The sequence below is a fragment of the Anolis sagrei genome, chromosome 1 (assembly GCF_037176765.1).
Source record: "Anolis sagrei isolate rAnoSag1 chromosome 1, rAnoSag1.mat, whole genome shotgun sequence".
NCBI lineage: Eukaryota > Metazoa > Chordata > Lepidosauria > Squamata > Dactyloidae > Anolis > Anolis sagrei.
In genome coordinates, this window is record NC_090021.1 from 10,234,829 (window position 1) to 10,261,851 (window position 27,023).

At 43.1% G+C, this 27,023-nt stretch overlaps 1 protein-coding gene across 2 annotated transcripts in view; it reads left to right on the forward strand.

Annotated features, from left to right (window-relative positions):
* Positions 1 to 25,483, forward strand: part of GATA4 (GATA binding protein 4) — a 77,594-nt gene extending 52,111 nt beyond the window's left edge. For both annotated transcript variants that reach the window (XM_060754641.2, XM_067462738.1), the window contains exons 3-7: positions 11,045 to 11,220; positions 15,253 to 15,378; positions 16,045 to 16,132; positions 18,519 to 18,670; positions 20,050 to 25,483. In XM_060754641.2, coding sequence (XP_060610624.2) covers positions 11,045 to 11,220; positions 15,253 to 15,378; positions 16,045 to 16,132; positions 18,519 to 18,670; positions 20,050 to 20,223 — 716 coding nt within the window. In that variant the 3' untranslated portion in view covers positions 20,224 to 25,483. The remainder of the gene's footprint in view (positions 1 to 11,044; positions 11,221 to 15,252; positions 15,379 to 16,044; positions 16,133 to 18,518; positions 18,671 to 20,049) is intronic.
* Positions 25,484 to 27,023: the final 1,540 nt, after the last annotated feature.

The window sequence follows — 27,023 nt, forward strand, 5'->3', positions numbered from 1 at the left end:
AAATTCAAATTGCACACTTGCAAAGATTACCCCTGTACTTTATTGCTAGTCATAGTGAACGCAAGGCATATTGGAAATTTAAGTCGTTAGTTCTCAAATGCCATGTGGGTTGGAATGAGTGGTATGTCAATAGCAACCAACCACAGCTCAGCTTTTAGTTATTATACTGCTGAGGTGATTGCTTGGTATTTCTGCTGAGGTAAAAGGAAAGCTGTGCTGTGAATGGTTGTTATGCCATCTACTACTGAGGTAAAATGAAAGCTGCTCTATGATAGGTTGTTATTTCTTTTACTGCTGTGGTAAAAGGAAAGCTGTGCAGCGATTGGTTGCTTGTGCTCAGTTTTCATTTCTTATACTGCTGAGGTAAAATGAAAGCTAGTCCGTGAGTGGTTGCTTTGGGTACCACAGACTCCATTTTGTCTCTTCCTGGACTGCTAGTTTTACTCTAAAAACATCTGTGTATTTGAATGTAACATTGTGCCAAAATTTCAGTGTTCGGTTTTCATTTCTTATATTGCTGAGGTAAAATGAAAGCTAGGCCGTGAGTGGTTGCTTTGGGCATCACAGACTTCACTTTGTCTCTTCCTGGACTGCTAGTTTTACTCTAAAAACATGTGTGTTTTTGAATGTAACATTGTGCCAAAATTTTGGTGTTCAGTTTCATTTCTTATACTGCTGAGGTAAAATGACCTCACTACTTCTGAGGATGCTTGCCATAGATGCAGGCGAAATGTCAGGAGAAAATGCCTCTAGAACATGGCCATATAGCCCGGAAAAACCTACAACAACCCAGTGATTCCGGCCATGAAAGCCTTCGACAATACATTAATTACTGCAGTGTCAAACTGCTATAACTCTGCAGCCTGGATGGGAAGACATGTTTAGACTATAACTCCCGGAATGACCAAGTCAGCATATTTACTGGGAGAGTTTTGGGAGCTGTAGTCAGAATTTTGGAATCTGTTTTCATTTCCCTTCCTCCCTCCCTTCCTATTTGACTTGGCTCATCCTTGCAGAAATTCCCAGGAATTGCGTTCGGTGTCTGATTGACCAAGGCCATCCTTTATCGTAACAGATTGTTTTAGGAAACTCAGGGGTGGAATGGAGCAAAAGAGTTCCTCTCTGTTTACAGTCAGTAAGAGCCCGTATCGCTCCTCTATTGTGGAAGTGCTTTGCCAATCTGACAAGGTGCTCTTCAAGCCTTAGCGATGTTGATATTACCTTTCCCTCTGTCTATAAACAGAAGGTTTGGATGGGATGACTGAAAACCCTTTGCTATCTGGAGATGAAAGGCCCTGCAGTGATGATTAAAGGACAGCAGTCAGTGGCAATGACCAGTAGGGAGATGGAGAATCAATTGAAGAATAGTTGTTTCCCATGCGGGGTCCGTGTTCCGTCTCCCAGGAGCCTGACTTGCCTCACTTTAAAGTTGCTTGAGGTTGCTTCCTCTTGCATTTTCTCCCAGGGCTGCTGCATCTTTGCAAGAGTTCAAAAAGTTAATAGTATCAGAGTCTTCAGGCCTCTTTGCAACTATTGGCTTAGAGAGCAGCTCTTTGAGTTTAGGGACCGCTTTTTCTCCCAGGGAAAGACCGCCATTTTAGATTCTCCCTTGCCTTTTCAGTTTGAGGAAAGACTTCAGACGTTCTGATGGCTAGGCAATTAGCTCTGGGAAAACCATTGCAAAAACTAAACTGAGTAAGCTATATTAAGCTATAGATAGTATATTATACATTATAGATAAGTATTAAGCTATATTGAGGTAATATAGATAGTATATTGTGTATTGAGTTGTATTGAGATATTATAGACAGATAAGCTTAATTGAGAAGATTGAGTTTATATAGTCATAGAGTGTCTTGACTGCTTTGTCTCCAGAACTAACCTTAAGTTATAGATAGGGGAAAACCTGTTTTTTTCTAAACCACAACAGCTTAAGGTTAGGGTGTAAAGATTCCAGGATCTTATCTGCCACCTGGAGAAAGGGTTACCTCTGTAACTAAAGAAAGGAAAGAATATTTTTTGTAGTTTCATCTATTGACTGTTTGTTTGCAACTTTGATGAACTGTGCCAAGTCTTCAAGGACTTTGAATAAGTAAATATCCTTTTTTTGATGTTTAAACCAGTAATAGTCTCAGTTGATGAGTATCTCAAGCTTCTCAATATAGACACCTGCAGTTCGCTCAGACATAGAGAGAAGCATGTTGCAGTTTTATTTTTTATATCGTCTGGGCGGACGGCACAGTCTGGCTTGCCATTCCATACCTTCTAGGATTCAACAGCTAAAAACCAGGACATGTGTGGCCAAGTGGTATCAAAATGTGGTCAAGGTGATGGTCTTTATGCAGGTGGAAAAACTCATAAGTTCTGAAAGCCTTTTGTCTAAGATTGCTGGGAAGGGCAAGATGGCACCCTTCCTTTTCTGATTTCATAGATGGCAAAATATCTTTGTACTTTGTACTCAGACTGAAGTAAGCTGAGGACATAAGGAGAATAGCAACAAGGATGGAAGCACTTCTCAACTAATCGTTTTGGTGAAATGGTGCATGGAGGTGATTCAGGTTAATGTTTGGTCATCCTTCTCTGGACACGTTCCAGTTTGTCCATATCCTCCCAGTATTTTCTGTTGGTCATGGGAGTTCTGTGTGCCAAGTTTGGTTCAATTCCATTGTTGGAGGAGTTCAGAATGCTGTTTTATTATAGGTTGACTAAAAATTCCAGCAACAATTCCCAAATGACAAAATCACCTCTTCCCCCCGCAAACCCCACCAGTATTCAAATTTGGGCATATTGGATATTTGTGCCAAATTTAGTCCAGTGAATGAAAATACATCTTGCATATCAGATACATTATGATTCAACAGTAGCAACATTACAGTTATGAAGTAGCAACGAAAATAATTTTACGGTTGGGGTTCACCACAATATGAGGAACTGTATTAACGGGTCGCGGCATTAGGAAGGTTGAGAAACACTGGTATAGGTTAACCTGGGGTAGTGTCTAGAAGCAGTCAGATAAATGTAGTTGCATATAAGAAGGTAATACTGCAGAATATAGAACTATTAGATAAATATAGAATATGTGCTTATTTTAAGTCAAAACCAATTCAGATATCTACAAATAGACATTGAAGATAATGAGAACTGAAGGTGTTGGAAGAAGATCAGTACTGGTTTACTGTATAGGATGTGTTTATATTGATAGTGTATGGATTGCTTACTGTTTACTCAAAGATTGTTATTGTGTAATTAAATAAAAATGATTTAAAAAAGAGAATACAGCAACTTAACTTAGGCGGTCCCTCGTTGTCTGAGTAGGATAGTCCTCCAGGGTCAGTGTGCAGTATGCAGTGATCCGTAGGCGACTGTGGAACCCTATTCTTGACCTGTATGTTCTCCCTCAGTGAGGGCTTTGGTTTCCAGGTGGAAGGCGGTCTTGGTTGGGGTTGGCTTGACGCGCCTTCCTCTTGGTATGTTTCTCTCTTTCGCCCTCCATTTGTACCTCTTAAAATTCTACAGCACTGCTGGTCACAGCTGACCTCCAGCTGGAGTACTCAAGGGCCAGGGCTTCCTAGTTCTCAGTGTCTATGCCAGAGTTTTTAAAGTTGCTGCATTCTCAAAAAAGAAAATGCATCAACAACAACAACAACAACATGTGACTTGTAACCTTTGAATAGAAGTGAACTTCAAATGTGGCAGGACTTTTCCTCTTAGCACTGCTTACTGGCAGAGACCCATTTAGAGTAAATAAATGTCCCTCGAAATAGCAGAAAGGGAAACATTTGGAAGCCCTATCAAAAAGGCATAAATCTTTCCCGAATGGGGATACGCTGGCCGCTGGCCGATTGTAAGCTATTGTTCCCAGCTTTCAGAGCCTGCTCTTGGCTGAATAAGAATTTCCTCTCCAAGTTTCTAGGACACCCAGAGGGGAAAGGATTGGTGTCAAGAGGCCCCATAATGGCCGGATCTGGAGCTGTCAGTGAAGGAGGAAGAGCCATAAATTGTTTTCTATAGCCGCTCAAGAGTTGCAAAAGGGATGCCAACTTTTCCATAGGCCTCCAGGGCTAGTGCGAGGCTACTGCACCTAGTTCAAAGTCCTCAGAAAATGCCATAATAATAATAATCTATATAAATAAAAATGTAATGTCCATTTGTGGGATTAACAAAACTCAAAAACCAATGGGGGAATTGGCACCAAATTTGGAAACAACACACCTAACAACCCAATGTATGTCCTTCACTCATAAAACACGGAAAAACACAGCAGAAGAGACTTTAAAAGCCCCAAAAATCTAAATGACGAAAAGGTAAATGACAATACAGAAAAAACGGAAGAAAGAGGGAGGGAAGGGGAGAAAAATAAGAAAGAAAGAAAGAAAGAAAGAAAGAAAGAAAGAAAGAAAGGGAAAAGAAAAGAAAAGAAAGAGGGTGGGAAAGAAAGAAGTAAAGGGAGAAGGAAGCATAGAAGCAAAGAGAGAAAGAAGGAAGGAAAGAGGTAGAGAAGGACAAAAGGAGAGAAAGAGGAAGGGAAAGGGAAAGGGGGAAGGAAGGAAAGTTAGAGAAGGAAGGAAGGAGAGAAGGAAAGAAAAAGGGAAAGAAGGAAGGAAAGTGGGAACGAAAGACGAGAAAGAGGGAGGGAAGGAAAGAGAGAAGGGAGAAAAGAGACAACAGAAGAGAAAGAAAAAGAGGGAAGGAAGGAAAGAGATAGAGAAGGAAGGAAGAAGAGAAGGAAAGATGGGAAGGAAGGAAGGAAGGAAGGAAGGAAGGAAGGAAGGAAGGAAGGAAGGAAGGAGGGAAAGGAGAGAAAGAGGGAAGGTTGGCTACAGCAACCCATGGAGGATGCAGCTAGTAATAATAATAGTAATGCATCATTTATAGGCCATCTTTCCCCAATATTGTTGGAAATAGCAACCTTCTACAAGCCTCCTATACTAGTTATTTGTTATGTATATAATTCAGATTGATTACTGTATTGTATATATGTGTATTGGTATGCAGTTTTCCCTTAACTCTATGTTGTTTGAGGTTGTGGGAGAGATTACAGACCATGTGATCAGATCTGGGAGTATTCAGACTGAGACTCCATTTTAGATGTCAGTGTTTACATCAGAAGCAGTACAGTATAGTTTAGAAGTCAGTAGAAACAGAATACTTTAGAGAACTTACTGTTTGCACTCTCAACAAATAAGAAATGTACTTTGTGTTGTCGAAGGCTTTCATGACCAGAATCACTTGGTTGCTGTGAGTTTTCCGGGTTGTATGGCCATGTTCCATGCTTGTGGAAGCAAGCTTGTTTCCTGCTGCCCTGGAGACTAGGACGCAATGGAACAATGGCTTCAAACTACAAGAAAGGAGATGCCACCTGAACATTACGAAGAACTTCCTGACTGTGAGAGCCGTTCAGCAATGGAACTCTCTGCCCCAGAGGCTTTTAAACAGAGGCTGGATGGCCAACTGCCGGGGGTGCTTTGAATGCAATTTTCCTGCTTCTTGGCAGAATGGGATTGGACTGGATGGCCCATGAGGTCTCTTCCAACTCTTATGAAAGTGGATTTGTGCAGACTGAAAAACATTTGAATCTTTTCAAATGTGCAAAAGACATCCAGGAAAAACCTTTTACCACCCATCTCAAATGATTTCTCACCTCTTGCTATTGCTACTCCAAGAACAGAATCAATACATTTACCGGTCTCTCTTTCCAGTGTCATGCTAGATCATGTAATGGTTCTCTTAGGAACCAGAAGTAGCTTGGCTCCATCCTTCCCTTCCCTTTGCTTCTTTCTCTTTTCCATGCTCCTTTCCCTCCCCCTCATCTGCTTTCCAAGCTCTTCCAGCTTCTGTCTGGCACAGACACAACTCTGAATTTCTTCCAGAAGCCTTGCACAGCTTATCAACCCCGGTCCTGGACATTACGTATATTCTGTCTCAGTCTTCCAGGACACAGTACAAGCAAGGCCTCTGTTCGCACGTGATGGATTAATCCCAGGCGGATTTAAATCTAGGACAGAGCAAGGACGGCCACTTTTCCTTCTCCTTTCCTCCTCTGCTTTCTTTGCCCCTATTGAATAGCTTCTGTTCCACTGCTTCATACTGCTTATCGATTTTTCAAATCCTGGCAAAACGGTGCATCTATTTATTTTATTTATTTACATTATTTATATTCCGCCCTTTTCACCCCGCAGGGGACTCAGGGCGGATTACAATGTACATATACATGGCAATGCCATAGACACACAACATATATAGACAGACACACAGAGGCTATTTAACATTCCAGCTTCTGGCCACCAGGGGAGCTGTCACTTCACCGTCAGTTTGTGACACTGATGAAGTACTTCCTCATTCTTTGCATACTTCCTGGAGATTTTTATGGCCTCATAAATAAGTTAAATTAGCCTCCCCTCATAAGTGGTACCTAAATTTCCTACTTGACAGATACGTCTTTCGGGCTGCAAAGGTCGACAACAAGCTACACAATTTTGGTTGGAAGCTCACCGTGACCCAGCCAGCTGTGCCACAGTCCCTGTAGAATTAATGCAGTTTGAGACCACTTTAACTCTTTTCATTCAATGCCCTGGAATAAATGGAGTTATAGTTTTACAGACTCGCCCTAGGAATGCTAGTGCCTCAACAAACTACAAATCCTAGGATTCCATAGCATTGAGCCAGGACAGTAAAAGTGGTGTCAAACAGCATTCATCCTGCAATGTATTTAAATTTATTTATTTAAAAGTTTTATATACCGGCCTTCTCACCTCTCTTGAGGGAGTCAGGCCGGTTTCCAACCATAATATCACAGACAATCATAATTCATATTACAGTAAAACATTAAAACAGCAATTACAATCAATAACTACAATGGTCAGTCGTCACATCATCCTCCTTCCATATCTCAGGGTGTTTGCTCGCTCGTAGAATGCCTGTCTCCATAGCCAAGTCTTCACCTGTTTCCTAAATGTAAGGATAGAAGGGGCGGTTCTGATCTCCAGTGGGAGAGAGTTCCAGAGTCGAGGGGCCACCACCGAGAAGGCCCTGTCCCTCGTCCCCACCAGACGCGCTTGCGAGGCCGGTGGGACCGAGAGCAGGGACTCTCCAGACGATCTTAATATTCTTGATGGTTCAAAGGGGAGAATACGTTCAGAGAGGTAAACAGGGCCGGAGTCGTTTAGGGCTTTATAGGTTAACACCAGCACTTTGAATTGTGCTTGGAAGCTAATTGGCAGCCAGTGGAGCTGGTGTAACAGTGGAGTGGTGTGCTCCCTGTACCCAGCACCCGTTAGTAGTCTGGCTGCCGAGCGTTGGACTAGCTGCAGCTTCCGGCCAGTCTTCAGAGGCAGCCCCACGTAGAGAGCGTTGCAGTAGTCTAAATGGGATGTAACCAAAGTGTGGACCACTGTGGCCAAGTCAGACTTCCCAAGGTACGGCGCAGCTGGCGCACAAGTTTTAATGTAATGTAAAGCCATGTAGGTGTAGAACTTGAGGCTGTTGTGTTTTTCGAACAAAGCTCCACAAATCCCATTTTGCTAAGCCATGCTGTCTGGGGATGATGGGAGTTGCAACCCCAAAGGTCCCTTTTCTGTGTTCTTCTCCTGCTTCTCAGAAATGAGTGCCCAGTAGACATTTATAACCAGGTCTTCCAATGTTTTGTTTCTTCTCTGACAGTATTGGGTTGTGTAAGAGTTGTGATGCTGTGTGTGAATGAGTGCATGGAAATCCTTTTCCAGTTAACATGCCTTCAGAAGTTAGGTATTTATTTATTTCGGGTGGCTTACAAAAGCAAGGCACAATTCGATGCCCGCATCACATAACAGCAAAAGACAATAACATCAATTAACCAAGACAGCAATTCCAGCAATAACAACAATTAACAGAAAACAATAATTATTATAGGCAAAAATAACCATAAAACCAATAAAAGCAATAAAATCAATACAAATCTCATTGACGGTCAGCGTTTCACAATCTCATAGTTAAATTCCAATTCCACAATTGTCAGTCCTTTCAGTCCTATCCATCTGGTTTCCATATCTAATTGTCAGGTTGCCCAAAGGCCTGGTCCCACAACCACGTCTTTACCTTCCTCCTGAAGGCGAGGAGGGATGTTGATGCCCTGATTTCCCCCGGGAGTGAGTTCCACAGGTGAGGGGCCACCACTGAGAAGGCCCTGCTCCTCATCCCCACCAGCCTCACTTGTGATAGCGGTGGGGTCAAGAGCAGGGCCTCCCCAGATGATCTCAAATTCCAGAGTGGGACGTAGAGGGAGATACGTTCGGACAGATACACTGGACCGGAACCGTAAAGGGTTTTGTAGGTCAAAACCAGCACCTTGAATTGTGCTCGGAATTGAACCAGCAGCCAGTGGAGCTGACACAGCAGGGGGTGGTGTGCTCCCTGTATGTCGTTCCAGTAAGCAATCTGGCTGCCGCTCGTTGGACCAGTTGAAGTTTCCGAACAGTCTTCAAGGGCAACCCCACGTAGAGTGCGTTGCAGTAGTCTATACGGGGATGTAACAAGCGGTAGTAACTTTTGGCACAAATGTAACTAGGATGTCTGTCCTGCAACCTTTTGTAGCAGGATCTGTGGATCTTTGTGTTGGAAGGATCTTTAAAGTCTCTGCTCATGACTGTCTCAAACTCAGCTTGATTCTCTCATTCAACTAAATGGAAACATAGGCTTATTTGCATTAATATTGTATGGGGTGAGGCTCCCTCTCGTGGTCAGTTACATGAATTACTGGGAGCCCCCAAATCCATTTTAAAGTGGACACATTTGTCTCTCCACATTTGTGGAACTTAGGGGCATAGGGCCTTTGCAAAAAAATTGCAAACAATGACTATAAATAAAAAATGCAAACTTTACTTTTTTTTAACTTGAGAGAACACTTCTCTAGACAATTGCTTGTTGTTTATTCGTTCAGTCGCATCCAACTCTTTGTGACCTCATGGACCAGTAAATCTTCTTAAAATGGATTGTTTCAGGTTTAGACTGAGCTATTTTAATGTCTCCTTATTTTTAATGGGATTTTGTCTTTTTAAGTGCAGTTTCAAATCTTTTTTAATATTATCAATACTTTAACTTAACTTCCATGTTCACTTTTCTATATGAGTTTAGCCAGGTTGTGATTTTATTTTGTATTTTTTTTCATGTCAGGAGCGACTTGAGAAACTGCAAGTCGCTTCTGGTGTGAGAGAACTGGCCATCTGCCAGGACATTGCCCAGGGGATGCCCGGATGTTTTGCCATCCTGTAGGAGGCTTCTCTCATGTCCCTGCATGAGAAGCTGGAGCTGACAGGTGGGAGCTCACCCCATTCCCTGGATCAAACTGCCAATCTTTTGTTTAGCAGTCCTGCTGGCACAAGGGTTTAACCCATTGTGCTATCTGGGGCTCCTTTTTTAAATGGTGTATTGAGCTCCAATTTTGGGAACAAGGCTAGATACTAGTTAGACATTATTATTATTATTATTATTATTATTATTATTATTATTATTATTATTATTAGAAACACCACAAGATGAGTCCACAGCAGACACTCTACTGGCTGTTGTATTGGATCACACGTCGGACACTTCCCAAGTGTCTAGGACTGTGTGATGTATCGGTGAATAATACGTGCAGATCCCAGTAAGGTGGTCCTTTGCAGATGACAGATGGTAATCTTGTCAGTGCCGATTGTGTTTAAGTGCAGGCCAAGGTCTTTAGGCACTGCACCCAGTGTGCCGATCACCACTGGGACCACCTTTACTGGTTTGTGCCAGAGACTTTGCAGTTCGATCTTTAAATCCTCATATCCAGTTGTTTCTCCTCAACCCTGCTGTCACCTGGGATTGCAACATTGGCAATCCATACTTTGTTTTTTTAACATGATCGTGAGGTCAGTATTGTGCTCCAAAACTCTGTCTGTCTGAATCTGGAAGTCCCAGAGTAGCTTGACGTGTTCATTTTCTGTAACTTTTTCTGGCTTGTGATTATTATTATTATTATTATTATTATTATATTTCTATCTCTCTCAATAAAGAAACCCATAATGGCTGTTAGACCTCATACTCATGAAATCCATATCCATGGTTTCATTGGGGAAAATGGAGCCCCTGGTGGCACAATGGCTTAAATCCTTGTGCCAGCGGGACTGAAGACCAACAGGTCACAGGTTTGAATCCGAGATGAGTGTGGATGAGCACCCTCTGTCAGCTCCGGCTTCCCATGTGCCCAGTTCCCTAAGCCGCTCCTCATAGGGCTTGTTCTCCAGACCCTTGATCATTTTAGTCGCCCTCCTCTGGACACATTCCAGCTTGTCAATATCTCTCTTGAATTGTGGTGCCCAGAATTGGACACAATATTCCAGATGTGGTCTAACTAATGCTACCCCTCTATTTCACTTTGGTTAGACCACACCTGGAATATTGTGTCCAATTCTGGGCACCACAATTCAAGAGAGATATTGACAAGCTGGAATGTGTCCAGAGGAGGGCGACTAAAATGATCAAGGGTCTGGAGAACAAGCCCTATGAGGAGTGGCTTAAGGAGCTGGGCATGTTTAGCCTGAAGAAGAGAAGGCTGAGAGGAGATATGATAGCCATGTATAAATATGTGAGAGGAAGCCACAGGGAAACGGGAGCAAGCTTGGTTTCTGCTTCCCTGGAGACTAGGACGCGGAACAATGTCTTCAAACTACAAGAGAGGAGATTCCATCTGAACATGAGGAAGAACTTCCTGACTGTGAGAGCCATTCAGCAGTGGAACTCTCTGCCCCGGAGTTTGGTGGAGGCTCCTTCTTGGCAGAGGGTTGGACTGGATGGCCCATGAGGTCTCTTCCAACTCTTTGATTCTATGATTCTATGAGAGAAACTTCCCACAAGGATGGTATATTAGAAGCCAACACCTTCTCATTACTTTATTTTCCAGATCATCAGACTGGGCCACAGCAATGCGTGGCAGGGGACAGCTAGTACTGTATATATTGTGAAAAGTTAATACAAATTTAAAAGCTTAAAAAAAAAGATTCTGAGTGTTTGATTCCATCTCTGTTTTCTTTTCTCCCCACTCCAGTGCCTACAGAGTATTTTGATGATTACAGCGAAGGCCGGGAATGCGTCAACTGCGGGGCCATGTCCACCCCTCTGTGGAGGAGAGACGGCACTGGCCACTACCTGTGCAATGCTTGTGGACTCTATCACAAGATGAACGGCATCAACCGGCCGCTGATCAAGCCCCAAAGGAGGCTGGTAAGGCTTGGCTTATGCTGTTCCAGGAACATGATGGTTGAGTTGTGTCTAAATCTATGGACTGCCCCAACCTTTTGTGTTTAGGCAAAACCCTGACCTAGGATGGACAGAAGAAATAAATCTATGCCATGGATAACGAAAGTGCAGCCTGTAGTTATATGTACCTCCTGGGAATTTATTCTGTAGCCCATCCATAGATTCTGGAGCCTCCAAGTCTCCCATATTTTAAAAACTAAGCCCCAAATTAGCAGGGAACATTCAAACCATCACCAAAACCAGTTTGGGTATTTGTCACCAGATGCTTATTTATTTATCATGTCAGGAGCGAACCAAACAGTTGCATTACATAAACAAAACAAAACAACCCCCCCCCCCCCCACAAAGTTTGCAAAATTGGCATTCTATTAAATGTCCTTTGACCAGTATCTGGCCACTTGGAGTGCCTCTGGTGTTGCTATAAGAAGGCCCTCCATTGTGCATATAGCAGGGCTCTGGTTGCATTGTAGTAAGTGGTCAGTGGTTTGCTCTTCTCCACACTTGCATGTCGTGGATTCCACTTTGTGGTCCCATTTCTTAAGGTTGGCTCTACATTTTGTGGTTCCAGAGCGCAGTCTGTTCAGTTGCCCAATTTTCAGTGTGCCCTCCAGATGCTAAAGATCAGCTATCTCTGGGTCTAGAAGTGACACCTTGTGTTCATTTTAGGAATGACAGTGTAGCCCATTGGGTTTTTTTTTTTTGTCATGTCAGGAGCAACCTGAGAAACTGCAAGTCGCTTCTGGTGTGAGAGAATTGGCTGTCTGCAAGGACGTTGCCCAGGGGATGCCTGGATGATTTGATGTTTTATCATCCTTGTGGTAGTCTTCTCTCATGTTCCCGCATGAGGAGCTGGAGCTGATAGAGGGAGCTCATCCGCCTCTCCCCGGATTCGAACCTGCGACCTGTTGGTGTTCAGTCCTGCCAGCACAGGGGTTTAACCCATTGCGCCACCGGGTGCTCTGTAGTCCATTGGGTGGATCTGGGAGGAACTGACCCCTAATTCTTTGCAGCTAAGATATTGTGGCACAGCAGGTTAAAACGCTGAGATACTGAAATTGCTGACTGAAAGGTTGGCAGTATGAATCCGGGGAGTCTCAGCTTCTGCCAACCTAGCAGTTTGAAAACATGCAAATGTGAGTAGAACAATAGGTACAACTTCTGCGGGAAGGTAACGGCACTCCATGCTGTCATGCCGGCCAAATGACCTTGGAGGTGTCTATGGAAAATGCTGGATCTTCTGCTTAGAAATGTAAATAAGCACCACCCCACAGAGTTGGACCTGACTAGACTTAATGTCAAGGGGAAAACTTTACCTTTACTAAGATCATGAGGCTACTGAATTCAGTGTTTGCAGCCTCATAGAAAGCATTTAGGGGTGGATCTGTGGGATGAATGCAGCTTGACACCACTTTAACTGCCATGGCTCAAGGCTGTGGAATCCTTTGAGTTGTCATTTTGCAATGTCTTGAGCCTTGTAAAACTACATTAAATGAATCTAATAATAATAATAATAATTGTGCTCGGAATTGAACCGGCAGCCAGTGGAGCTGACACAGCAGGGGGGTGGTGTGCTCCCAGTATGTCGCTCCGCTGCCGCTCATTGGACCAGTTGAAGTTTCCGAACAGTCTTCAAGGGCAACCCCACGTAGAGTGCGTTGCAGTAGTCTATATGGGATGTAACAAGCGGTAGTAACTTTTAGCACAAATGTAACTAGGACGTCTGTCCTGCAACCTTTTGTAGCAGGATCTGTGGATCTTTGGGCTGGAAGGATCTTTAAAGTCTCTGATCATGACTGTCTCAAACTCAGCTTGATGCTCTCATTCAACTAAATGGAAACAAGGCTTATTTGCATTAATATTGTATGGGGTGAGGCTCCCTCTCGTGGTCAGTTACATAAATTTGTTGAATTATCAACTTTAATGTTATTGATATTATTATTATTAGCTTATTATTATTATTAAGCTAATAATAATAATATCAATAACATTAAAGTTGATAATAATGATGATAATTCTCTGCCTGCAATCACATTTCATGCTGCCTCATCAAACTTGAGCTCCCCCATTGCCCAGTTCTATAGGTGAAGCTCAATTACAGCTCACCGTTCACCTGATTCCCCCATGATAGCTTAATATCTACCTCTGAATAGTGGGCAGAGAACATGAGGCTCTAGAGGAGCATCTGCCTAACTAGACACAGACTAAAAACCATATTCCTCCAAGAACTGCTCTTGATCCGTTTCAGCAAAGTACTCTAGTTCTAGCCGTGTTCAGAGAGACAGATCTTTTGTGAAGTTTAATATCTCTTGGTTGTCTGTCCAACACCAAACCCAGTACTTGACACTATGACCTTTTCTGCCACAAGCTGGTCAGGCACAGCCAACCATTTGGGCTATTCTGGAAGGTGGAAAAAAAATCAACTTCTATCTATATAAATACAAATGTTAATGTTCATTTGTGGGATTAACATAACTCAAAAACCACTGGACGAATTGACACCAAATTTGGACACAAAACACCTATCAGGCCAACGACTGACCATCGCTCATAAAAACACTGGAAAACACAGTGGAAGGGAATTAAAAAGCCAAAAAAGCAAAAAGATGCTACGGCACATATGCCTAAACGACTCCCCTGGCAAACAAAACACATAATAGCATATCCACACACTCTTCCGGACTACAGCTCCCAGCATCCCCTAGACCAAGCCCTTTAGGAGAGGAGGATGATCCAAATGCATTGCTTCCAAGATGCAAGCTTGCTTCTCCTTGGATTTTTTGAGAGCATCCCAATCCCTGCATATTTCCCATTTCCTATTCCTGGACTCCAAGTCCCAGCAATCCTCCAGATAGAAAGATTAGATAGAGATAGATAGGTAGGTAGATAGATCGATCAGGAGGATTGCTGTGAGTTGCAGTCCAAGAATAGGTAGAGAAGGAAGAAAGGGGAGAAAGAGGAAGGAAAAGAAATGTTGGTGGGGGGGGGGGGGAAGAATGTGCTGTTGCGCACTGGGCCTGTGACAATGTCTGTTTACAGGACGTGCTTTTAGGATACCCAACGGGATGCCTGGGGTGCCTCGGCTGAGAGGCCCTTTAGATTTCCCCACACAAAGTTCTGTAGAGGCTTAAAGTAATTGTGAAAAGAATAGCTTGAATATATTCATGCAAACTAAGAGTGCAAGAAAAGAACTTGAAATATCCTGGCACAGCCGTGCCAGCACAGAGAAGGAAGGGAAGAGGAAGAGAAGGAAGGAGAGAAAGAAAGAAGAGAAAGAGGGAGGGAGGGAAGGTCGGCCACAGCAATGCGTGGCGTGTACAGCTAGTCTATATAAATAAAAAGGTAATGTTCATTTGTGGGATGAACATAACCCAAAAACCACTGGGCGAATTGACACCAAATTTGGACACAAGACACCGATCAGGCCAACAAGTGACCATCACTCATAAAAACACTAAAAAACACAGCGGAAGAGGCTTAAAAAGCCAAAAACCAAAAATTACATTACAATGCATGTGGAGAACCATACACAGATATGCAAACACACATATACACAAATATATACACACACAAAACACATATACAAAGACTGGGTCATAGCAAGGCGTGGCATGGGACTGCTAGTAATGAATAAAAAGGAACATGGGCAGATATCAGGTGGCTGTATTATTTAAATTCCAGGAAAAGAGATTCCACTTAAACATTGGGAAGATTTTCCTTTCAGTAAGAGCTGCTTGGCAGTGGAATCTGCTGCCTCAAAATGCTATGGAGAATCTAGAGAATCTGGATGGCCATCTGTTGGGAGTGCTTTGATTGTTTCTTCCTGTATGGCAGAAGCGGGTTGGACTGGATGGCCTTTGTTGTGTCTTCCAAATCTATGATTCTATGTCAGCCCTGTTTATTATGGATATTTTCCAAGAGTGTATGACAGTGATTCGCTCAAGGCTACTGTTGTATTAACTGGCCATTGTTCTTGCTTTTGGACTCTTGTTCGTACAGTCGGCCTCCCGTCGGATCGGGCTCATGTGCGCCAACTGCCAGACAACTACGACCACCCTGTGGCGCAGGAATGCGGAAGGCGAGCCGGTCTGTAACGCCTGCGGTTTATACATGAAGCTCCATGGGGTAAGAGCAACTAAAGAAAATCATTATATATGTCACTGAAGTATTTCATGGCCAGAATCACTGGGTTGTTGTGAGTTTTCCAGGCTGTATGGCCATGTTCCAGAAGCATTGTCTCCTGACGTTTTACCCACATCTATGGAGGCATCCTCAGAGGTTGTGAGGTCTGTTGGAAACTGGACAAGTGGCATTTATATATCTGTGGAATGTCCAGGGTGGGAGATGTTGGAGCTGTTTGCAATGTATAATGTAGATTTCAAAGTATGTATGTATGTATGTATGTTTAAAATGTAGTTGCTATGTGCCGAGAGTATTCCTGTGTGGAAAGAGTTAACTAAACCATGGAGGGAACAGCATTCCTAGAGAGGTCATAAATCAAGTGTATAGAGCAAATGGACGCAGTGTCATGAGTCATACGTCACTCTGGAATGCAAGAGGTGTGGACTAGTGCTGATAACAGACTGTTCGAGTGTTCACGATGTGACTATCGGATAGGAAGGAAGCAAGTTTTACAACGTGCTTGGTGTTAAGTAGCTTCTAACCAGAGGTCTAATTCCAGTTTATACTTTTTTTTAGTCAGTTTTAGGCTGCTATAAAGGCATGTGTTTGTTGGGGTGACTTCACTTTCCCCACTATTGCCCTTAAACAATTTGGAATTTTTCTTTGTAGGTCCCTAGGCCTTTAGCGATGAGAAAAGAAGGGATCCAAACCAGGAAACGTAAACCGAAGAGTGTCAACAAGGCTAAGACAACTTCAGGTGAGTAGAATGTATTTTGTTTTGTTTTTGTGTATTTCTTCTATTATCTTTTTATTTTTCTAAGGCATCTACGTATCACTTCTCAACCCCCACGTTGACCTCAAGACTTTGCACAAAAGACTAGAATTCTGAAATCCAAAATAATCTAGACTTGCCAACAGGGGTGGCTGAGATGGTGATACGTAATAATAATAATAATAATAATAATAATAATAATAATAATAATAGAACTGCAAAGACTCTGGCACAAGCCAGTCAAGGTGGTCCCAGTGGTGATCGGCACACTGGGTGCCGTGCTTAAAGACCTTGGCCTGCACTTAAACACAATCAGCGCTGACAAAATTACCATCTGCCAGCTGCAGAAGGCCACCTTACTGGGATCTGCACACATTATTCGCCGATACATCACACAGTCTTAGACACTTGGGAAGTGTCCGACGTGTGATCCAATACGACAGCCAGAACAGTTTCTGCTGTGGACTCATCTTGTTGTGTTTCAAATAATAATAATAATAATAATAATAATAATAATAATAATAAAGATTGAACTACAAAAACTCTGGCACAAGCCAGTAAAGGTGGTCCCAGTGGTGATCAGCACACTGGGTGCAGTGCCTAAAGACCTTGGCTTGCACTTAAACACAATCGGCGCTGAGAAAATTACCATCTGCCAGCTGCAAAGGCCACCTTACTGAGATCTGCACACATTATTTGCCGATACATCACACAGTCCTAGACATTTGGGAAGTGCCCGATGTGTGATCCAATACAACAGCCACCAGAGTGATCTTGTCAGCTGTGGACTTATGTTGTTGTGTTTCAAATAACAACTACTACTACTTGTACCCCACCTCCATCTCTCCGAAGGAATGAGCCAGTCAACATAATCAACATAATCAAGATACAACTAATCGAAATACATAAACACAGCATAAAAATAAAAACAACATTATAACGAACTATACAAGCAAACAACAAACTAACAATCAATGAACCTGCAATAATGATCTGTTTCTGGGTATGAGTGGGCAGACTGGTGTAAATCAATTGTGAGGATAGGGCTGATGGATAAAGTGTGTAAGCCAATAGGCAACTGCAAGGATGGTGAGCAATGTAAGATAGAGCATTATAACTTTGGATACAGAACAATAGGAAAGTTCAAGGACAAGATTTTTGAGTCCTAGCTGGGACCAAGTTGTCAGGGAATTGTCTAGTCAAAAGCACAACAGAACATCTATGTCTTTAGAGCTTTGTAGAAGGTGGACAGAGTGGGTGCTAGCCTAATCTCCCTGGAGAAGGAGTTCCAGAGCTGGGAGGCCAGCACCGAGAAGGCCCCCTCTTTCGTCCCCATCAACCATACCTGTGATGGGGGTGGGAATGAGAGAAGAGCCTCCCTGGAAGATCTTAGAGATTGTGCAGGTTCTTAAGAGAAGATGTAGTTGCGAAGATAGGCAGGTCCCAAATTGTTTAGGGCTTTATAGGTAATAACCTGCACCTTGAATTGGGACCGGAAACGTAATGGCAGTCAGTGAAGCTGTTTGAACAGCGGGTTTGACTGTTCCCTGTAATTCACTCCAGTTAACAATTCCAGTTACCTTGGCTTTCCTGTGCTTCAATGCACACCAACTTGGTTTCATGCACAAAATTATTTAAAATATTGTGTATAAAAGTATGAGAAAATTAAAGAATCATAAATAGAACTCTTATTAAAGGGAATATAAGAGGAAGGAACTTTTATTATGCTAAAATCAGGGTAAGACAAAATATTATAAAATAAATAATTTTGAAACCGCAAAAGATTGGATGGAAGTCACCAGGATTTTTATTTTTATCTTAATTTTTTTCTTTCTCTCTCTTTTTAGTTTTTTTTGTAGTATTGCTTGTGTGTTACTTTCATGTTGTTCTTTTTTTCTTATTTTCTTTGTATATTATTGTTCTCCCACTTTACATGTATAAAACTTTTTGTATCCCATCTTACCCTTTCCCCTACCCTTTCTCTATCATCTATCTATCTATCTATCTATCTATCTATCTATCTATCTATCTATCTATCTATCGTATAGCTACTTATAAGCCAACAATAGCATAGAGTGTGGATTCTTTGCTCCAAGAACGTGGAGCAGCTCCAACTTTGCCAGCAATCAGATAGCATCTTGTTTTTCAATCATAGAGTTAAATCATAGCATAATAAAACCCTAGAGTTGTAAAGAGACCACAAGGGTCATCCAGTCCAACCCTGTGCAGTGCAGGAACACGCAATCAAAGCCCTCCTGACAGATGACCATCCAGCATCTGCTTAAAACTTCCAGAGATGGAGACTCCACAACATTCCAAGGTTTAATAAGAATCCTTTTTCTTTCTCCTTCTTGCTATCATTCATACCTAGGATCGGCCAGTAATGCCGAAAACCTTACTCCAGCCAACAGCTCAGCGGCCTGCAGCAGCACCACAACCACGACTGCCACCGAAGAAATGCGACCCATCAAGACGGAACCAGGGATTTCATCTCATTACGGGCACCTCAGCCCTATTCCCCAGGTGATCCTTTTTAATGTTTACTATCTCATGAAAGTATTGGTGGGATTTCAGGTTGGCAGGCACCTAAAATAGCAAACACCTTAAGTGTTCCAGATTAAAACCTAAATCCAATAATAATAATAATAATAATTTATTTATTTACCTTATTTATATACCGCTGTTCTCAGCCCGAAGGTGACTCACAGCGGTTCACAACAACAAGAGACAGCAGAATTCAATGTTACAGTATAAAAGCAGTTATCAACTTAATACAATTGCACAATTAATAAACAATAAACAATTAACAATTACTACAATAGCCAATAATAATAATAATTGTAAAGACTCTGGCACAAGCCAGTAAAAGTGGTCCCAGTAATGATCGGCACACTGGATGCAGTGCCTAAAGACCTTGGCCTGCACTTAAACGCAATCAGATTACCATCTGCCAACTGCAAAAGGCCACCTTACTGGGATCTGCACGCATTATATGGGACATATGGGAAGTGCCCGATGTGTGGTGCTCATCTGCATTTCTAAGCTGAAGAACCAGCATTGTCTGTAGATGCCTCCAAGGTCATGTGGCCAGCATGAATGCATGGAGCACCATTACCTTCCCACCAGAGTGATACCTATTGATTTACTCACATTTGCATGTTTTTGAATTGCTACATTGGCAGAAGCTGGGGCTAATAGCAGGAGCTCACTCTGCTACCTGGATTCGAACTGCTGACCTTTTGGTCAGCAAGTTCAGCAGTTTAGCAGTTAACCTGCTGCACCACCAGGGGACGGGTTATATTTATTAAAATAATAATAATAATAATAATAATAATAATAATATTGCAATATTCCTGCTTCTTGGCAGGGGGTTGGACTGGATGGCCCATGAGGTCTCTTCCAGCTCTTTGATTCTATGATTCTATGATTCTAATAATAATAATAATAATAATTTATTTGTAACCCACCCTATCTCCCAAGGAGACTTAGACTCATAGCATCATAGACTTGGAAGAGATCACACAGGCCATCCAGTCCAATCCTCTGCCATGCACAGTCTAAGCACCCCTGACAGATGGCCACCTAACCTCTGTTTAAAAGCCTCCAAGGATGGAGCTTCCACCACACTCCGAGGCAGAAAGTTCCACTGCTGAAAAGCTCTTACACTCAGGAAGTTCTTCCTAATGTTCAGGTGGAATCTCCTGTCTTGTGATTTGAACCAATTACTCCACTGAGTCCTAGCCTCCGGGGCAGCAGAAAACAAGCCTGCTCCCTCTTCCTTACAGCATCCGTTCACATATTTATAAATGGCAATTATGCCTCCTCTCAACCTTCTCTTTTGCATGTTAAACATATCCTCCAGCCTTCTATTGACCAATTATGTCCTTCTTTCTCCCTCCCAGCCGTTCTCACTCTCTACAATGTCCGGACACAGCTCCGCTCTTCACTCCGCCATGTCGTCCCTCAAGCTTTCCCCACAAGCTTACCAGCCAGCCGTCAGCCAAGCCAACACCAAGCAAGACTCATGGAATGGCCTGGTTTTAGATGAAAACCATGGTAACATCATCACAGCATAAGCACCTTCTTCCCTCCATGGGGCTCATGACGCAGAGACAAGCCACAAGGACTGAGCCACACCATGTCATTTTTCTCCTTTTAAAAATGTCTCTGCCCATCATCTTGAAAGGTATCCTGATCTTAGTAGAAGAACCATTCCAACCCTTAACCTTCAGAGATGGCTTTTTTTGCAGGCCAAGGTGTCCATCTTTGGATGGCCACCAAACCTCAGAACAGCTGAAAGCAATGGACATGTTTTGGCTGTGAAATCAAAGCTACCTTCAGCGCAACGGAGAGATACTATTAATTCATTCTGCTCCTTTTCTCGACATTTGTCATTTGCTTAAGATTTCTGCATCAGTTGACAAGTTTTGGATGATAATCTCCTTGGACTGGCCTAACTTAGAAGTGGCTCACTCCAAGATCAGCTACTTTTCAAAAACATTGAATGTGATTTTCCCCATAGACATCACACAGAAATGCATGAAAGGACATGACAATTTCTCACTCCTCTTCCCTGCTACGTCCTTCAGACAACTCCATTTCCTTCTGCAATCCTTCTCAAATGGGTGACCTAACTTGGAAAGTGATGCCATGTCGCTCCTGGTCCCACTACTTTGAGAGGACCTGGAGAGAGAAACAAGGCTATGTGGGTTTCGTCTGGGGATATGCCCATCCTAATGCAGAAGATAAGATGTGGCTGTGTGGACCACGTTTCTGTGCAGGAGGTTCTCGTGCAAGCTGGAGAACCCTGATATGACGCGAAATGTGTGTGAAGGCACCGTTCGCTGATCTAAAACTCCTCCAGTGGAGCGCCCACCTTGCAAAATATGATGGGCACAAAGTAAGGCTTTTGAGCCAGTGAGTTGTGAGTCACCACAGGTTGCAAAAGCAAACTATTTGAGCAGCCCATAACCTCATATAATACATAATGATAGTAGCAGGATGCCACTTACAGCTCAACAATAAGGTCCTAGTGAATCTTGGGACTTGAAATTTATGGATGAAGACATTACATAGAGAGCTCCAGGATCTCATAAAACTATAAATCCCAGCAAACTATAAATCCCAGTTGCCAGGGTAGGTTTTTGTGGCTTTTGTAAGACAGCTTGAGTCCTAGTCTGGGAGGAAGATGGGATATAAATAAGGGGTTAAATCAGAGGCGTCAAACTTGTGTCTCTCCAGATATTTCAGACTCTTAACTCCCAGAAGCCCTGTCCAGCTTGTCCAATGGCCAGGAATCCTGGGAGCTGGAGTCCAAAACATCTGGAGGGCCACAAGGCTGATACCACTGGGTTAGATGGATGGAATTGTAAGGCTATAATCGTATAGGGTAGTGTTTTGGCCTGCAACTCCCAGAAATCCCAGCCAGTTTACCAACTGTTAAGATTTCTGGGAGTTGTAGACCAAAACATCTGGAGACCCACAAGTTGAGAGCCACTGGTATAGGGTGAGTGGGCACGAGGACCATGAAATGTGGCTTTGTAAGCTGTGGCTCTCCAGATGTGGTTGGACCCCAACTCCCATCTACTCTGGCCAAAACAGTCGATGTGTTGGAGATAATGAGAGTTGCAAACCCATGCCCTCTAAACAATATCCCTTGTGGTGGAAGTAAAATAGAGAGAAAGGACAGTTAGCCTTCCACATTCTTTGGAGTTAGGGGTGCAGGACGCCCACGAAATTGGAAAAAACTGCAAGTTTAAAACACTTTTTAAAATCCAAGAACACACTTCTTTAGGAATCTCGAGGTCCTCCAACACAACTTCTGCCAGAAACTGTAGAATCCGATTGGAGGACTTAGAAAGTCCTATCGGTGTTTTCTCTAGAGGACTTAGAGATCCCTAGAGAGAATATTTTAATCATATTCATGAATAATCAAACCTGCAAAAGTCAAACCCACATAAGTGGAGAGCTTATTGTATGATCCAACAATGTCTCAACCTACCTTCTTGGAGTGTATGTGTGATGTTTGCCTTCCCATCTGCCAATGCTGGAGGCAAAAGATGGGCACTGGCAACATCAATTTTCCAAGGCGATGGCCCCAAACTGGTTGCCCACCTGGATTCTTTTGTAGCCCTCTCCAATGGAAAGATTTCTGGAAAATTGAATGGACTTGCTTTATTTACTTGCTTGGCTTCCCCTTTTGCAAACCAAGGACTGGGTTTCCTTAATAAGCTACAATAAAGTCTCATAATAAATGGAAAATCGAGGACTTTACAAAAAGTGAAAAGGTCTGTGAACCTTTGGACATTGGTTTCCAGCTCCAGGCATTGTTGTGATTGCAACTTGTGGGTTCCACAAATGCCTCAGGGATCCTATGGATCTAGAGATCTGGCAGCTCCCGGCAGCATGTGCCAAAATTTTTAATTCACTGCATTTCTGTTACTTTGATTATTTTCTCCCTCTTTCTGTTCCTAATGATGAATATATATATTTTCTTACTTTTGAAATTGCCCTAAGAGAGTCTCTTCCCTGACATCAGGCTGAAGGGAGGATTTTCTACATCTGTTGAATTTTTCCCCAATTCAAGCAGAGTTTGAAAGAGAATATGGAAAAACTGCAAATATGATAAACTGGATAAGCTGAAGCATTTCCCACACAGCAAGGAAAGCCATGCTTTTAAGCCCAAACTTGGCCACTTCTCCCATGCTTGTTGCCATAAAAGGAGATACGTACACACAACTCAGTAGTAGGGTTGACATTGTCTTCAACCCAACTTGCTCCTCTGCTATGAACCACCTCTTTTCCTGCCCACATTTTTGGTGATTCAGGCAGATTTGGAAAAAAATGTCTCTTGTTTATTAGATAGCATGTTAAGATACTGCTCCCCAAAGGCACAAGAACTGCACAGGCTCATTTTTAGCTCTGGTCAGTTGGCAACCCCACCCCATCCAATGGTGTTGGCCAATTCCTGGCTCAATGATAGGATCATGCATTCCACATCTGGGGTTAAATTCCTGTCATTGTTATGTTTTGAAAAAGGACACAAAAAGGGGAAAAAGAGCAGGCAATGGGCGAGGATTCAGAGTGCATATGCATTATAGATCTGCTGCAGTTTGGCACCATTTTAATTGGCATGGCTTAATGCTTTGGGAGATGTAGTTTTACAAGGTCCTTAGCATTCTCTGCCAAAGCATGCTGGTGCCTTGCCAAACTATAATTCTCAGAAATACACAGCATTGAGGCATGACAAAGTGGTATCAAACATCATTAATTCTAGATTCTTGTGAGGAAAACAAAAACTACAACTATACTTTGCAATGTGTTGTCGAAGGCTTTCATGGTCAGAATCAAAGGATTGCTGTGAGATTTCTGGGCAGTATGGCCATGTTTCATAAGCATTCTCTCCTGTCGTATCGCCTGCATCTATGTCAGGCATCCTCAAAAGTTGTGAGATCTGTTAGAAACTAGTAATACTGGGTTTATATATCAGTGGAATGACCTCTGCAGGAGTCTACTGTATACCACGCAGCTGTGGACAAGTCTACATAGGGACCACCAAACACAAATCAAGGCACTGCAGACTACTTCAACCAGAGAAGTCAGCCATAGCAGAACACTTGATGGACCAACCTGGGCACAGCATATTGTTTGCGAACACAGAAATTCTGGACCACTCTAACAACCACCATGTTAGACTACACAGAGAAGCCATTGAAATCCACAAGCACGTGGACAATTTTGACAGAAAGGAGGAAACCATGAAAATGAAAAAAATCTGTCTACCAGTATTAAAAAAGCTCTAAAATCATAACAGTAAATAAAAAACAAGACTCAAAAAGAGGGGAAATCCAGACAAGAATCAATCAGGGCCAGCCAATCACCTCCCAACAAAGGATTCCCCCAGGCAGTAAGAAGCCAGACCTTGAAACTGCTAGGGCATTAAATGCTAATCAAGGTGGCCAATTGTATTTAATGGCCTTGCAGCTTCAAAGATTGTCTAGCTGCTGCCTGGGGGAATCCTTTGTTAGGATCTGCAAGGGCATTGAGTGAGGTTTATATATCTGTGGAATGTCCAGGGTGGGAGAAAGAACTTTTGTTTTCTTGAGGCAAGTGTGAATGTTGCAGCTGGCCAGCTTGATTAGCACTTAATGGCCATGCAGCTTCAAAGCCTGAATGGTTGCTCCCGGAGGGAATCCTTTGTTGAGTTCTGCAAGGCAATTGGGTGCTAATCAAGGTGGCCAATTGCACTTAATGGCCTTGCAGCTTCAAAGACTGTCTAGTTGCTGCCTGGGGAAGCCTTTGTTAAGATCTGCAAGGGCATCGAGTGAGGTTTATATATCTGCTGAATGTCCAGGATGGAAGAAAGAACTCTTGTCTGCTTGGGGCAAGTGTGAATTTTGCCATTGGTCAGCTTGATTAGCACTTCATGGCCATGCAGCTTCAAAGGCTGGCTGGTTGTTGCCAGGAGGAATCCTTGTTGGGTTCTGCAAGGCAATTGAGTGCTAATCAAGGTGGCCAATTGCAACCTTCACACTTGCCTCAAGCAGACAATTCTTTCTCCCACCCTGGATATTCCACAAATATATTAACTCAATTTTCCTAGTTTCCAACAGACCTCACAACTTTTGAGGATGCCTACCATAGGTGTAGGCAAAACGTCAGGAGAGAATGCTTCTGGAACATGGCCATACAGCTCGGAAAACTCACAACAACCCAATTATTCCAGCCATGAAGCCTTCGACAATACATCATGAATTCTACAGTGAAGATATGCACTCAGACGTATCACACATTATTAGGTGGAAAAGTTACTGTTTTTGGACTATTGCTGCCAGTATCTCTAGCTGGGAAGATAAGCAGCAATACTGGCAATGGATTGTGGGGTTTGTCTGCCAAAAACAAATACCTTTTAAACGCTAAAGTCGAAAGCCCAACTATGGAGAATTTGCTCTCTTTTTTTGGCTGTGGAGATGATGTTTTCTGGGAGTTTCAGCCTTTGGATGAGGTCGGCTGAGATTCCTTGAGCAGCTTATTATTTTCAAGGCCAGGAGACTATATTTCAAATTGTTTTTCACAATACCATTCTCATTACATCCCCTCCCCGCCCCCCACTTTAAAAATAATGGGAATCAAGAAGTGGATTTTTTTTTTTGCTGATTGTTTACATCTTCCTTCTTCGAAAAGACTGGCCTCTGTTTGAGGCATCTGTAGTCACTCCTACGTGTCTAAAGATATTGTAATGTCCTCAGGTTTCAGCCGAAATAAATTATGTCTTTACCTGTCTCAGATCAAGTGGAATAGTAAAATGGCACAATAAAGTGGAATCCTAAAGAAAAAGTGGATGTGTCTGATTTTGTTTATTTGTCGTGTCAGAGCAACCAGTCCATTATATGTTACATTTCTAACAGAACAAAGCAAACAGACAGAAAAATACACAACTTGTGAGTTTGGTAGCTGGTTAAATGTCCTTTGACCAGTATCTGGCCACGTGGAGTGCTTCCGGTGTTGCTGCAAGAAGGTCCTCCATGGTGCATGTGGCAGGGCTCAGGTTGCATTGCAGCAGGTGGTCAGTGGTTTGCTTTTCTCCACACTCGCATGCCGAGGATTCCACTTTGTAGCCCCATTTCTGAAGGTTGGCTCTGCATCTCGTGGTGCCAGAGCGCAGTCTGTTCAGCGCCTTCCAAGTCGCCCAGTCTTCTGTGTGCCCAGGAGGGAGACTCTCATTGGGTATCAGCCATTGGTTGAGGTGCTGGGTTTGGGCCTGCCACTTTTGGACTCTCACTTGCTGAGGTGTTCCAGCGAGTGTCTCTGTAGATCTTCGAAAACTATGTCTAGATTTAAGTCGTTGGCGTACTGGCTGATACCCAAACAAAGGATGAGCTGGAGATGTCTCTGCCTTAGTCCTTTCACTATTGGCTGCTACTTCCCGGCGGATGTCAGGTGGTGCAATACTGGCTAAGCAGTGTAATTTCTCCAGTGGTGTAGGGTGCAGACACCCTGTGATAATGCGGCATGTCTCATTAAGAGCCACATCCACTGTTTTAGTGTGGTGAGATGTGTTCCACACTGGGCATGCATACTCATCAGCAGAGTAGCACAGCGCAAGGGCAGATGTCTTCACTGTATCTGGTTGTGATCCCCAGGTTGTGCCAGTCATCTTTAGTATGATATTGATTCTAGCACCCACTGTTTGCTTGATGTTCAGACAGTGCTTCTTGTAGGTAAGAGCATGGTCCAGAGTGACTCCCAGGTGTTTGGGTGCGCTGCAATGCTCCAGTGGGATTCCTTCCCAGGTGATCTTCAGAGCTCGGGATGCTTCTCTGTTCTTGAGATGAAAGGCACATGTCTGTGTTTTAGATGGGTTGGGGATCAGCTGGTTTTCCCTGTAATAGGCAGTAAGAGCACCTAGAGCTTCGGAAAGCTTCTGTTCTACCAACTCAAAGCTCCTTGCTTGAGCAGTAATGGCACGATCATCAGCATAGATGAAACTCTCTGTCCCTTCTGGCAGTGGCTGGTCATTTGTGTAGATGTTGAACATGGATGGAGCAAGCACACTCCCCTGAGGCAGGCCGTTCTTCTGTTTCCGCCATCTGCTTCTCTGGCCCTGGAACTCAACAAAAAAGCTCCTGTTTTGTAGCAGGTTTCCTATGAGGCGGATGAGGTGGTAGTCCTTTGTGATAGTGTACATTTTTCTCAGGAGGAGGCGGTGGTTCACAGTATCATAGGCTGCTGACAGATCTATGAAGACAGCTCCTGTGATCTGCTGCCTTTCAAAGCCATCTTCTATGTGCTGAGTCAGGTTCAGCACTTGCGATGTGCAGCTTTTGCCTTTCCTGGGGACAGCTTGCTGTGGAATCAGACATGGGTCTATTTTTTC